The sequence below is a fragment of the Merops nubicus genome, unplaced genomic scaffold, assembly GCF_000691845.1.
Source record: "Merops nubicus isolate BGI_N331 unplaced genomic scaffold, ASM69184v1 scaffold21343, whole genome shotgun sequence".
NCBI lineage: Eukaryota > Metazoa > Chordata > Aves > Coraciiformes > Meropidae > Merops > Merops nubicus.
Genome location: NW_008599978.1, coordinates 24747 through 37983, shown reverse-complemented (window position 1 = coordinate 37983; position 13237 = coordinate 24747). Strand labels below are relative to the sequence as shown.

General features: G+C 35.1%; 1 protein-coding gene across 1 annotated transcript in view; it reads right to left on the bottom strand.

The window, feature by feature from the left end:
- Positions 1 to 308: 308 nt before the first annotated feature.
- Positions 309 to 13237, bottom strand: part of LOC103770322 (dihydropyrimidine dehydrogenase [NADP(+)]-like) — a gene marked incomplete at both ends in the record, with an annotated part of 28398 nt that continues 15469 nt past the window's right edge. The window contains 2 exons of the mRNA XM_008937578.1: positions 309 to 384; positions 2434 to 2516. Coding sequence (XP_008935826.1) covers positions 309 to 384; positions 2434 to 2516 — 159 coding nt within the window. The remainder of the gene's footprint in view (positions 385 to 2433; positions 2517 to 13237) is intronic.

The window sequence follows — 13237 nt, the reverse complement described above, 5'->3', positions numbered from 1 at the left end:
TAGAAAAGTACTGAAACCCATATTAAATTGACCATTTTTCTCAAAGAGAAAGTTAAAATGGAAGGTCTTGTTCCAAACAGGAGCACTGGGGAAAAACGTTCATTATATCTCTCATCTGGCAGACCAATAGTACCACTCTGGGAAATCAGAGAGAATTTGGGCAGACTGCCCACACAACCTAAGGCTCATCTGAGATCCACATATATCCACTTTGCTATCCAACTAGGATTTTTTTGTTGTTGTTTTCATGCCCACATGATTTTAGTGCCTTTGTGCAGTGTGCAACCCTCTCCACGTGCTTCCCTTACCAAAAGGAGGCAGGTATCTCCCACTACTTGGACCAGCAAGTCTGTCATCCCACACCTGGTCCAACGTCTACTACAGCTATGGGAAAGCAAAGCAAACTTTAATCTGTTAAAATGTACCATTTGAATTACATATGCTACACAATCTTGGGATCCAAATGGAAAAATGCAGCCACCAAGGGTATGGGGTGACTATGTAGCAGCTGAAAGAACCATAGTCTAAAAAACAAGTGTCTTTTACTCACATTTAGAAAATACATACATCTACACGCATAAACCTCTCTAAATTAACATTTTGCACCTTTCATGTGTTACTCAAATACATTATAAAAAACAAACTACAGTCTTAATCGAGGTATTTTCTTTACCTCCATAAAAACAACTAGGAAAAAAATCAACCATATAATATTGACTTCAATTAAGAAAATACCAGCACTGAACAATATTTGTCACACATCATAATCAATAACACTTCTCAGAATGGCTTGTACACTAACAGAAATAGCCAGGATACAAATTTATGAGATAGTAAAGTGCTTTTTATTGTATGCATAGCATAGAATCAAGAGAATCTTCTAACACAGTCCTTGTAACAGAAACGTGACCTTTGAAATGCCAAAGCTCCCTTTGCTAGCGAATGTTTATCACCAAAGAGCTGTCAGCTCCCAAGTTTTTAAAAGATTAACTCTGCTGAGTCACGTATCACAAAACACCACAAACCTACCCATGGAATGTTGTTGCAGGAGTACAGCAACTTGAAATTCAATTTGTTGAAACTACTAAAAGCAGCTTCACCTGCCAAAAGTTCCCCAAATCATTATTTTAAATCACTGCATTTCCTGGCACCACATAAAAGATTTATGTTCACAAATGACTGACCACATAGGTAGAAAACCCTATTTGTATGAAGCAAAACAAGCAAAAAGCAAAAAAGTCAAATCAGAAAGGTGAATGCCACTATTTTTAGTTATTTTCAACAGTAGTAGTTGAAATATTCAGAAAGGAAACAACATAATTCAGAGGTAATAAGAAAGGCTTCCAAAGAGGCAGCTTGCATTTCAAGTCACAACACCTTTACAAACACCGATGCAAAGCAGCGTGCATAAGAGCACCACGAACATAAAATCAGTCATGCAAATGAAGTCTTTCACACACATCTGTAAACTTAAAGGGATTATGAACACAATCAAAGAAAATGGGTGTAATTAGTTCTTCTAGAAGATTCTCAATTTTTTTTTTTCCTTCTTCTACACTTTTTTCCTGCACTTGTGCAGGTCTAGGAAGTTACTCCAACATCAGGCAAGCGAAATGAAGCAGCACTATGTTTGTATCATTACATTTTACTATCCAACTTTCAGAACCTTTAAAAGTATAAGTTACCATAATTCTCTGATCCATAGATAATACTATAATTAATATCTTCCTGATTATTCAGTGAGCTACTTTAGAGAAACTGTCTTTGATTCCACCACCTTTCAGCATAGTTAACATTCTCTTTTTCAGGTACTACAGCTGGCAAGTTTCCCCAAAAGTTCTCTATGCAGATACTCTACAGTGCAAGAAAGGACAACAGAAGATTCATGTACTAATTTTAACCTCCTTTAGTAAGCAGTAAGTGCAATGATATAATGACATTAAGCAGAATATATATCTCTACAATATCTGAAGGATCAGACAGATTTTAACATTCCATTAACAAAACCAAAATCATGTAAATCTGGTGACAAAAATCAGAGTAGAGAGGAACTGCATACATAAAAATCAAATCCAATTTAAAAGCAAACACAGGTCTGTTCAAACGCCATTGCACAATTGCTTTAACACTTTCAGAATTTAGAAGAACAATATTTTCATTCTCTCACAGTTTAGTATAAATATAAAGCAAGGCACCCCTTAAGCATTTTAAATAACAAATTAAACATTTACGTTTTTTACTGTGCAGTCAGGCTTAACATTTATGCAGCTTCAAAACCAAAGTACAGCCTCAAGGGAAGCCTCTCCACTGACAAATTAATACCTTAGAGAATAGAGCTGAATGGTGGCAATGAACTCATTTGTTCCCCCAATAATGAAGAATGACTCTTTCTTTACCACATCTGTGACTGTTGCTATGGTGACCCAGACTTACCTCATTGCTTCTCGAAGTGCTCCTCGCTCACTAAGAGTCGTGTGCTTGATGTCATCAAAATTATTTTCTAGTTTCTCACAGTTCTGCAACAAATGGACAAATCCACATAATGCTCTTAAACAGTATATTTTACATATATGAACATTATTCACCATCATTCAAACAAAACTGTTTTACATTACATAACCTCAAGGTATGCACTGTGTTTTAATTACACAGGCATCATTAAAAAGACATTGAGAACTCAGAAACAAAGTAAATGTAAATCTTATTATATGGTTGCCATGGAAATCATCTTATAAATGTTCCATAATGAAATGTATGGAATTTAAAGTTTTTTCTTCTTTGAAAAAAAAAAAGTTTTTTCCTTTATTGCTATGCAAGACTACAAAGCTTCTATACGCACACAAGGGAGAACAGAAACCTGAACATGCATTTTAGAATCATAATAAAAGTTATAAATTCTGTTCCAATAAAAGAAGTGTTTTTGGAACAAACCAATCATTTAATTCATCTTTGATTATTAAAACATAACAGAAACTGAAAAGATTAATTAATGTTTATAGACACTTCAACCACTTTATGTTTTTCTCCAGATTAGAGCTCACCAGTATTTCTAAAAGTAATATGAAGCCAACAATTTTGTGACAATAAATGAAATAAAACTTTGCTGTATTCTGTTAATTATTATTGAATGTGTGACTGATTCCATTACTCCAGAGTGCTGATCCTTTTCTGCTCCCACACAGGCAGTAAAACTGGTTCAGAAGATGCTGGGGAGTACAGAAATTTGCATCTGTGCAAAGTCAGTGTGAAAATACCTGCAAATGAATTCTCTGATCATCTGCACCATCCAGAGGATTTTTGTATTCTCTTGACGCTCATAAATACAGGAGGCTTTTAGGTTACCTCTGTTCTTTGCAGCACCTTTCTCCAATACCAAAACCTATCTCTTGGAGGCATAATTTGCCATATGGGTGTAAAAGAAATATAAGTTGCAGATGTAACTATTGCCAACAACCTTGAAGCTAGGATTGTCAGGCACTTCATGCAATAGCTTTAAAGAAAAATCTGTGCACTGTTATTTGGTCATATTGCTTTCATAGTCTTTAACATCTGAATTAATTTTCAAGTCCACATCTTAAAGACAGTTTAATTAATGCAATAAAAGTTACCTATTGTTATTTCTTTTGTGCATTGATTCTTTATTTTTATAATTACATTCAATTTGAGGTTACAAAATCATTACTGGAAAGGAAATAATTAGATATTTGTAAATGACCTAACAAGATATTTTAGCTTGTCCAATTAACATTAAAATATCATTATTTTAAAATAAAAGCATAGACTGTTTAACAAGTTTGAATGCTTTAACAACACATTTCTCAGCAGGAGAAATGAACAAAGCTACATTTGAAACTGTTGCAATCTTTTCTCTCCCTTATAAGAAATGATGCATGTCTTATGTAGTAAATCTTATCCCATGGTATTTTTTCTGGTAATAAATATGTAATATTTATTAAATATAATATTTACACTTTTCAGTGTAATAAATCTGGTATTTTTTATTTGCTTATATCACAGTCAGCTGCCTTTTGTATGTATGTATTTCAAAATCCTACTCAAAAACTCAAAGGGATTACATCAGAAGAACAGGGAAGCTCTACAACATTTAAAATACACAAAAGAAATCCAAACAACACTACTAATTATCAAAGAGTTCATGATTCATTAGTACTAAAATGAAAGTATCTGTGTGAGCAAAATCAAACCTCTCCTCCATTTTCCTCCAGGAAGATAGACCAAAAGGAAACACTATTTGAATACTGCTCCAAGCTCCAAAAGAGGAAAGTCAATGTTTTACAAGCCTGTGCCACAAGCATCTCAGCACAGCTTCAGAAAATCTGAGCACCACACAGTTCTTTTCTCTTAACCTTGTGTTATAAAGCACATAGCAATGAGAAAGGATCCAAAGGACACAAGATTTTTATCAAATACAACCAAAACTTCTCCATATCATACAAGCTAAAATAATTAATGCTTATATAGGACACACTGCAAAGAGTAAGTTCAGCTGGTATTTCTTCTTCGTCTATAGAGTCCATACTATTTAAGCAGCTGAAAGGCAACAAAAGTGTCCCATTTCTAAAGAAAATGCTGTGATCACGTAGCCTTACACACAAATATTCCACCTCAGCTATAAATCCAATGCAGAAATTAATAGATAACCCAGAACAAAAACTGGAACAATTTTTATAGACTCAAATAATAAATGTTGTACCAATTCATTTAGCAAGAAGATAGATTTCTACCGTTTCTGAGAAATTTTTCTGGACAATATCTTTCTCAGCTACTTTCAGCAAAATAGCTCTCATCCAAGGTACAGCAATTGGAGAGCAAATAACTTCACCGTTAGGAAAAAATGAACTAAAAACTGAGCCAGATGCAAACTCCTGAAGGAAGATGACCTCGTAGTAATATGTCATCTGTTACTGCATATATACTGAACAAGAGAGCGAGCAAATATTGATCACACCCACTGTTTTGTAGCTAGAACTTGACAATCATCCAAAACCGTATGTTGGATCTGCTCAGAGAAAAGAGAACAAGGAGTCTGTAATACCAAATACAAGCATAGCTACAGGTGTATAGATTCCACTTCACGGCTCTGAGTATCAGCTTGCAGGTGACATTTACAGATCACCTGAAAGAATGTCAAGTTTATAAGCAAGGCTACCAATATGTGTGTGCAGGAGAATACTTTGAAGAAGTATTTCATCTGGGAAATTATTAAAGTTCTCTAGACCATGATTATGGTGAGCTTTACAATTCTTACGCAGTAAATCAGTAGCAAAATTTAGCTCATTCTATTATCCCTCCTATAAAATGGATTCATATAAACAGCTTGCACAGGGAAGTATGTTTGATGCATAATACTTCACTGGTCTGACTCTAAGGAGCAAATAATGAGGTTTTAAAACAAACCAAAAATCAAGAGTGGAGAATAAATTTTTATATACAAATAAAAGGTTTATTTATCATATGAGGCCTTAACTAAAACTACATGACAACTAGTTAAAAAGGGAGATGTACACTGGATATCCACAAATACCTGTGGCATCACACACAGCATACTGGTGGAACATCTAACCAGAAATTAGAAAGATGAATGAGGAGAGTATGAAGATTGAGGAAGAAGGAAGACTAATGAACAACTTGAAAAGCTTTTCCTCCCACAACCACAAATATATGACTTTTTTTTTTTTCTTACTGCAATCTATTCTCATTAATAAAATAAGCTGCAAGCTTTGGAAACAATGACTGTGTACTCATAATTTTGTATTTTCAGTTATCTTAAGTGATAATATTAATACTATCATGATGTAAACTTCATCATATTCTAACAGTTTAAGGAAAGTCAGCAACTACCAAGTCTCACAAACATTAGTTGAAGTAACAAGCTAGCTCACATAACTGGAGAATATAAGTAAAGAATCACTCTAGTTTTAACTAAAAACCTAGGATTCTGGCAAAAGTGAAGATGTACTTTTTAAAATACATCTCTGAACATTCCTTGGCTTAGCTTTCATCTATACGTTTTTCTCTTGAATAGAAAAGTCCTCTTTGCTTGATGTAGTCATTTGAAAAGCAATTCTTGATTTGGCCTCTTGGGTCAAACACGAAACTTTGCAGAAGTAACTCAGAAACCAAAAGCAGTCTATTGCCTGGTTTCACCCTAAGACACAGAAGTATTGCTGCCTTTGCTCTGGCATGAGAGACCTAAGGGTCCAAGTTTTGAAAAGACCACCATAACTCAAATTTGTGCATTCTGTGATACAGCACAGATTAAAAGTGATTCCACTTCCATCAAAATCAACCTTAAATCTTCCATCCAGTCAAACGAGAGTGGGATCACACTAAGCCATATCCTGCTACTTTAACTCTATCCTAAAATACTTCACATGAGACTTTCAAAAGTGTTAGTATTACACACATTTTGAGATAGTGGTGAAATAAAATCTTTTGATCTCACAACAGCATAAGGCCTGTTCTAAGGCAGCATGCATCACTGAAGCTGAGTAAATCTCCTATCCTAGTGTAATACACTACCAAATCAAAAGCCTGACTTAAAATACCACCTCTCCTTCATGAAAGAAGTTTTTAGGTAAGTAGAATTGCTGAATTCTTGGAATTCATTGCTTCCACGTGGTTTTAGAAAATCTTCCAGAAAGCTTGACTTTTTCCCAAATATTTGTGAAAGCAAATCTCATATTTTCACTGTCAAATGTCCTCTGTGTATTAAACATAAAGAACTGAAAGATGGAACAGCTCTTACCTATACGGTTTGTATGTACTATTGACGCTAATGCTAAAACAAATTCCTTTTTCTCCTCCTGTTTTCTTCTTTATACTAGAGGAAAAAGGTTCTTACAGAGTATGTTTTGTCTTAGTTTTCTGATGTCTATGCAGCCAAATTTGAAAATATGTATATTAAATATATTTGGACTTAAGATTTTGCTTGAAATGAAACAACCTGGCCTAAATTCTGAAGGATGTAGTAGCTCCCTCCAATAATTCAATTAGTTATTGTTAAGGAGGTAGCATCCAATGACAAATGGCCAAAATTGTTTGGGACCTATAGTAGATCTCTACCTATGTCCTGTAAGGATTCAGCAAGAAAAGTCTCAAATTTTGGATCAAAAATGCCAAAAGACATCAAGTCCCACACATGACACAATGTTTACCACATTAGCTATCTCTTTTGAAAATGTTGGTCATAACATAGAAGTGATCTCCTTTATTAAAGTTGCAATAAAAAAGCTGACCTCTTTGAAGGACTGTATAAAAAGTATAGAATGCTTATTTCCATACTGATCTTCTCATATAAAATGTTAACACCAAAAAAACATTGTTATTCTGGATACGTAAATTATTCCATCAGCAGAAAACTTTACAAATAACTAACTTGTGTTTTATAAACCTAAAGCAACATTATAATAGTCATCTAAACTGTAATATATTGCTGTAAGGATAATTATTAAGGGAAAACACAGCTGACGTTTTCTGATTTATGCACACAATCAGAGATGGAGTCCAAGGACTGTGACATAATTATCTTCATGCTAACAATTTTTGTAAATCTCCTGACAGAATTTTAGCTAATTTTAAAATGCCTTCTGAAGATTAGCACTTAAAACTGTTGGGGAAAATAGCACAATTTATTAGCAAGGGTATAATTGTAAACCTTCCAAATACTCATTGTGAATATCATTTAGACAGTAACTCCTGCTTTAGCAGCTGGTATATAAGACTCCAGTTTATGGAATCTTGAAACAACAGAGAGAGTAGAATCTAATTAAACAGGATTACATGCCATAGAAAAAATTATTAAAAACAGACTAACAGACAATTGTTATGAATTTGGAATAGCACATCTACTTCTTTTGATGCAAACTTATATAACACTGCTTTATTCCAATCAAACCTAAATATTCTTAGCAGACTTTGTTCTTGATTTGGAACAGGCTGCCTTTCTACACTGAAACAACACAAAAAGCTAACTGGTTCTATTGATCTTCTCTCACAAACTTAAGCACCCATCTGCTATAGGGTGAAATGACTTACATGAATTGTATTTATTCTAATGTAGGTGCTACAATTCATTAAAGTCATTCAGCAGGCAGTAGCTGTACTCCATACAAAAAGCCCCCTTGAACCATCTTTATGTTGAGCAACTAAATAAAACCGATGCTGTTTGCTAAAGGACTTTACCTAAGAGCATTCTTAAATGCTCTTACATTAAAAGTAAAAGGATCGTTTGATCCTACCTGAAAGATATCACATTCTACACAATATTTACCTACTAAATTCTTCCTTATTTACTGCAACTCGTTCTCAAGGGGTTCTTATTCCAAACTGAGGGAAAAGCAGCTTAAAACTGACAGATAACCAGATGTTCACGAAAGAAAAATAAGTATGTTTAAAACACATATTCCTAGTATCTACAGAAAGTATATTAAGCCCTCAGGTATTTACATAACATTTGACAGCATGTCATTCATAATACATGAACATTTGTTATAACAATTTTTTCATTATGTGATACAGTCACATTGGCCAGACTCAGGATCTTTGAAAAATATAGATATCAATACATCAAAAATAGCAGACTTCCAAGAGAAATCCATCTCTAAGTATTATTAATCAAATAAAAATAATATTAAATACAAAAAAATATATATTAAATAGAATTGTGGGTGGCTGTTATCAGTATGTAATTAGCATAACCATGTTAATTCTTTTTTTTACAAGAATATTATTTTTAAGGCACTAAAAACAGTGCACGTGCAAACTCAAACACGAGTATCTAATTTTTTTCCACAAACAGGAATATATTGGTACAACAAGGCTGATACTGGAAAACACTGACGGACGAGATATTTTCTGAAACTGCACGTCTGTTTTTGTTACTAATTACCAGAAATGCTCTCTATGTAACTGGGAATTCTTAAGTGGAAGCAGATAATTTTGGTTACAGTTTTCCTGGTTTAAAACACGGTGCACTTAAAGACAGGTAACTATATAAAAGTCAATTACCTGTTAAACATACATAACAGTTTAGTTTGCAATTTTACCAGGACTGAAAGATCTTCCAATCTAAGATGACATTCTGCTAACTTTCTTTTCATGCTGTTTCATGCACAAATTTCAAGTGGCAAATTTATAACAGCCTTCATGTTCACATAAGGGTATAGTATCTTGCTTGCATTCAACCTGCTGTTGTCAGAGCAGATGCAGACACCACATGTTTTGGCAATGGATAACACATCAGATAGCAGTGATACAGGGAGGATAAGAAAAGACATTCTGAAAAGACCAAGCAATACAAAGAATAGTAGACCAAAGAACTCAAAAGAAAATAATAAAAAACTACAAAAGATATGCAAGACAGGAGAGGCACAGCTGGAAATACTAAAGGAGCAGAGATGTAAATGATGCCACTAGACAGGACATTTTATAATGCTCCTCCCCTTGTGACTCAGCTTTAAAAGACAGAGAAAACTTTAAGAAAAAAGAAGAAAAAGCTTTGATTCTATCACTTTTTTTTTTCCTCATCTCTTCCCAGAACAAACATTAAATTTTATGAGTAGACGAATGAAAGAACTTGGCAACCTGCTACTGGTCCCTCTGCATCTGAAGGGACACTTTTAAGACTGGTTCCCTGAATGGGATAGAGCTCTGTATCAGAGAAAAATACACAATTTCTTAGGATATGACAAGCTTCACTTAGATACCATTTCTTTTTAAGTGTGGCTGTAGTCCTGCCTTTTCCCACTGGAAAGGTGAACTCTGATTCTCCAGTACTCATAGCATGAATTTACAAATTAATTCTTTAAGGGCATGAAGTCTAAGTAAAGAGACACAGGCTCTACACAGAACTTCTATAATATACCAATTTCACTTGACAGTGAAAATAAGTAAGCAAAGATTAGCAAGGAAAAAAAAATATCCAAAATGCTGTACTGCCTCCCCTCCCAGTACCTTCCCAGATCTCATCCCAGCTTGCTTTTCCCTTGGGATTCTTTACTCCGCTTAGGCAATATTCCTCTGACGCATCAAGATTAAATAGAATGAGAGAATGTAGGTAAAGAACAGACTCATATTGAGAATTAACATTTACAGAGCTCATAACCTGGAAACAAGGAAGAATCTTTAAAATGAAGGTAGAACTATACTCCTAAGGATCAGATTATGTTCTTGACCTTCAACAAGGAGCTCAAGAAAAAACACATATGTGAAAGCCTCTGCTTTTTTAGAAGATAAATGACCAAGAATTTAAGGAATTATTTGAGAGCAGCAACTTACACCATCCTTCTTATTTTTCATGCACAGCTAAAGAATATTTAAATGGAAGAGTTTTTCAAAAATTAGTTACAATTAAATCTTTAAACTCCATCCTGAAACAATGCAGTCCAGCCTTATGTGGAGGAGTAAAACCAAATTACATGTAGCAGGCATGCTTCCTCAGCCCAGGATGCCACCCTCATCTCTTACAAGGCACAATTTATTCTCCAATAACAGTATTTGTTTTATGGAACTTCTGATTTTTTTTCATGATTCTGTGTTTATCATGTACTACAACTCCCAGTAGTTTCCTCAATATTAAACCCCCCCACACACACACACACACCAACCACCTAAGAAAACATAGTGCAATTTCCCCAACCAGTTCTGCAGAAACTAATCTGCCTAAGCTATTTCTCATTAATTTGCATAAGCTTCTTTTCCAAATAACTATGAGAACTGACTATGCAAGTGTGCTGGTTTTGACTGGGATAGAGTTAATTTTCTTCACAGTAGCTGGTATGTGGCTCTGGTTTGGATTTGTGCTGAAAACAGTGTTGATGACACAAGGATATTTTCATTACTGCTGAGCAGTGCCTGCACTGATTCAGTGGCTCTTCTCCTTCTCACACCACCCTAGCAGCAAGCAGGCTGGGGGTACAAAAGAACCTGGGAAGGGACACAGCTGGGACAGCTGACCCCAACTGACCAAAGGGGTACTCCAGACCATATGATGTCATGCTCAGCATACAAAGCTGGGGGAACAAAGAAGGTGGGGACATTTGGAGTTACAGTATTTTGTCTTCCTAAGAAAACATTACATGTGATGGAGCCCTGCTGCCCTGGGGATGGCAGAACACCTGCCTGCTGATGGGAGGTGGTGAATTAAATCCTTGGTTTGCTTTCTCTGTGTGTGTGGCTTTTGCTTTACCTATTAAGCTGTCTTGATCTCAATCTCTGAGTACTTCACCCTTCCTCTTCTTTCCCCCGTCCCACTGGGTGGGAGAAATGAGCAAGCAGCTGTGTGATGCTTAGTTGCCAGCTGGGGTTAAATCTCAACAGCAAGGTCCTACCAAGTTTTTTCTCTCCTCATCTTGTAGATCATGTATTTCTATTGACAATTATAGACATGCACCAGCTAAAACACATTCTATGTACTACTTATTAAACTGTCTATTCCTAATTCTCTCCAACATCCAACTTTTTTAAAATAGTCTTTATTGCCCTGGAAAGCACCTGAAAAGATACTAAATACAAGGTCAAGACCCAAGACTGGTGGCAAGTACCAAGGGACTAGCCTAATGTACAGAAAAAAATGCAGCATCCCTGACTTCTAGACCCAAGCAACCCAAAGTTTCTGTCCTTCAGGAGGGATGGGAAAAATCACATCCTCTGCTTAGCTTAGTAGAAGAAAATAGTGACAGCTCTGCATGAAAAATACTTCAGTGTCTGTGACTGATGATATTTCTTGCAACAGCCATATGTAATTATATGTCACTATGCTCATTGGCCAAGTCTTCATAAAGGAGCATCCTTCCCTCCAAGCTTTCTTGAAACAATTCCACAAAAAATTACTTTTAAGATCTCATCTTCTGAATAGGTGAATTACCAAGAAAAGAGAATATGTTGTTCTGTCCATCAGTATATTTTATTCTGGATTACCGTGTTATCTGAAATCAGTAACACAGCATAAAAGATAACTTAGATAGCAATGAAACAAATTTCCTCATGTGACAGTTGCAGTACTCTACCACAGACAAAGCCAAATATGAAACTGAGACTATATTTCCCTGGAGGTTTAACTGGAAATACTAAGTTAGTCTGAGAACTACCTACCCAAGTCAAAGGAATAAGAATTAGGAAAAAGGCTACAACCATTAGAGCAAAACCCTTGTATCAAGACCCTGGTGTGGTCGTGTTGTATGCTGGCACGTTGCATCAGATTTTTCATCACAAACATGTGTCACAAAAAAACGAGGAATGTTTTGATATGAAAAAATCTTAAAATAATTCATAAACTATGAACATAATATGTAAACACCAGCAAAATGTTACTTCAACTCTTATGTTTTAAACCACATTTTGACTCTGAAGTAACTGTAGATGATAGTAAGACATGTCATGAGAAGACATAAGTGAGCTAATTCACACATGTCTGGAAAAAAACACTAGGCTACAATTTCTCCTCTATTTCCATTTTCTTTGAAATTCAAAAGACTTTTTTCTTTTTCAAAATACCATACAGGGGAAAAAAAAAAGTGAAAAAACTAATATATTTCTCTGCATGCTGTACTATGCTCATTACCAACTGGTATCTAAAACCTTATTGTGACACTATAGGGTCTACATGCAGTAGGACAGTGACCGCAGCCTTCGTAATATGTCCAAAGTCCAAAGAAACAAATGGAAGCACAAAAAAATAAATATCAAGGAAACAGCAACACATATGTAAGAATGCACAAAGAACCACTAAATTTGTTCACTGGGAGCCAAAACCGTTTAACAGTCAACACAGTTCTTTAAATATCATGCATCAAGCCAAAAAGAAAGCTTACCCTCACTGCCAAAGCGATGGAAAGTCATGTCTCAGTGGGGCAGGGACACACAAAGTAGGACAGTACAAACGCTGCCGTAAAATATTTCTTACCCTCAAAAAATACTTAGAAAAATCAGAGTTATAAGGCTATTACAATACTTGCAGGTCCTATGAAGTTATCACGATCTGATGTGTCACCTATTTACAGACACAAAGACAATCAAAACTGAGGGAAAACTGGTCAAATAAGTGTCCTCCTCTTTGAATAAGATACCATACATTTAATAAGCTTGAGAATCTCCCAATACAAATTTAAGAGAATAAACAGTATCAGTTTCTTTTCTGTAAGAAATTACATGAACAATAACTTTTCTACACACATAAATGAAGAAGGTTTATGTGTATCTACATTTGTCAGCAGGA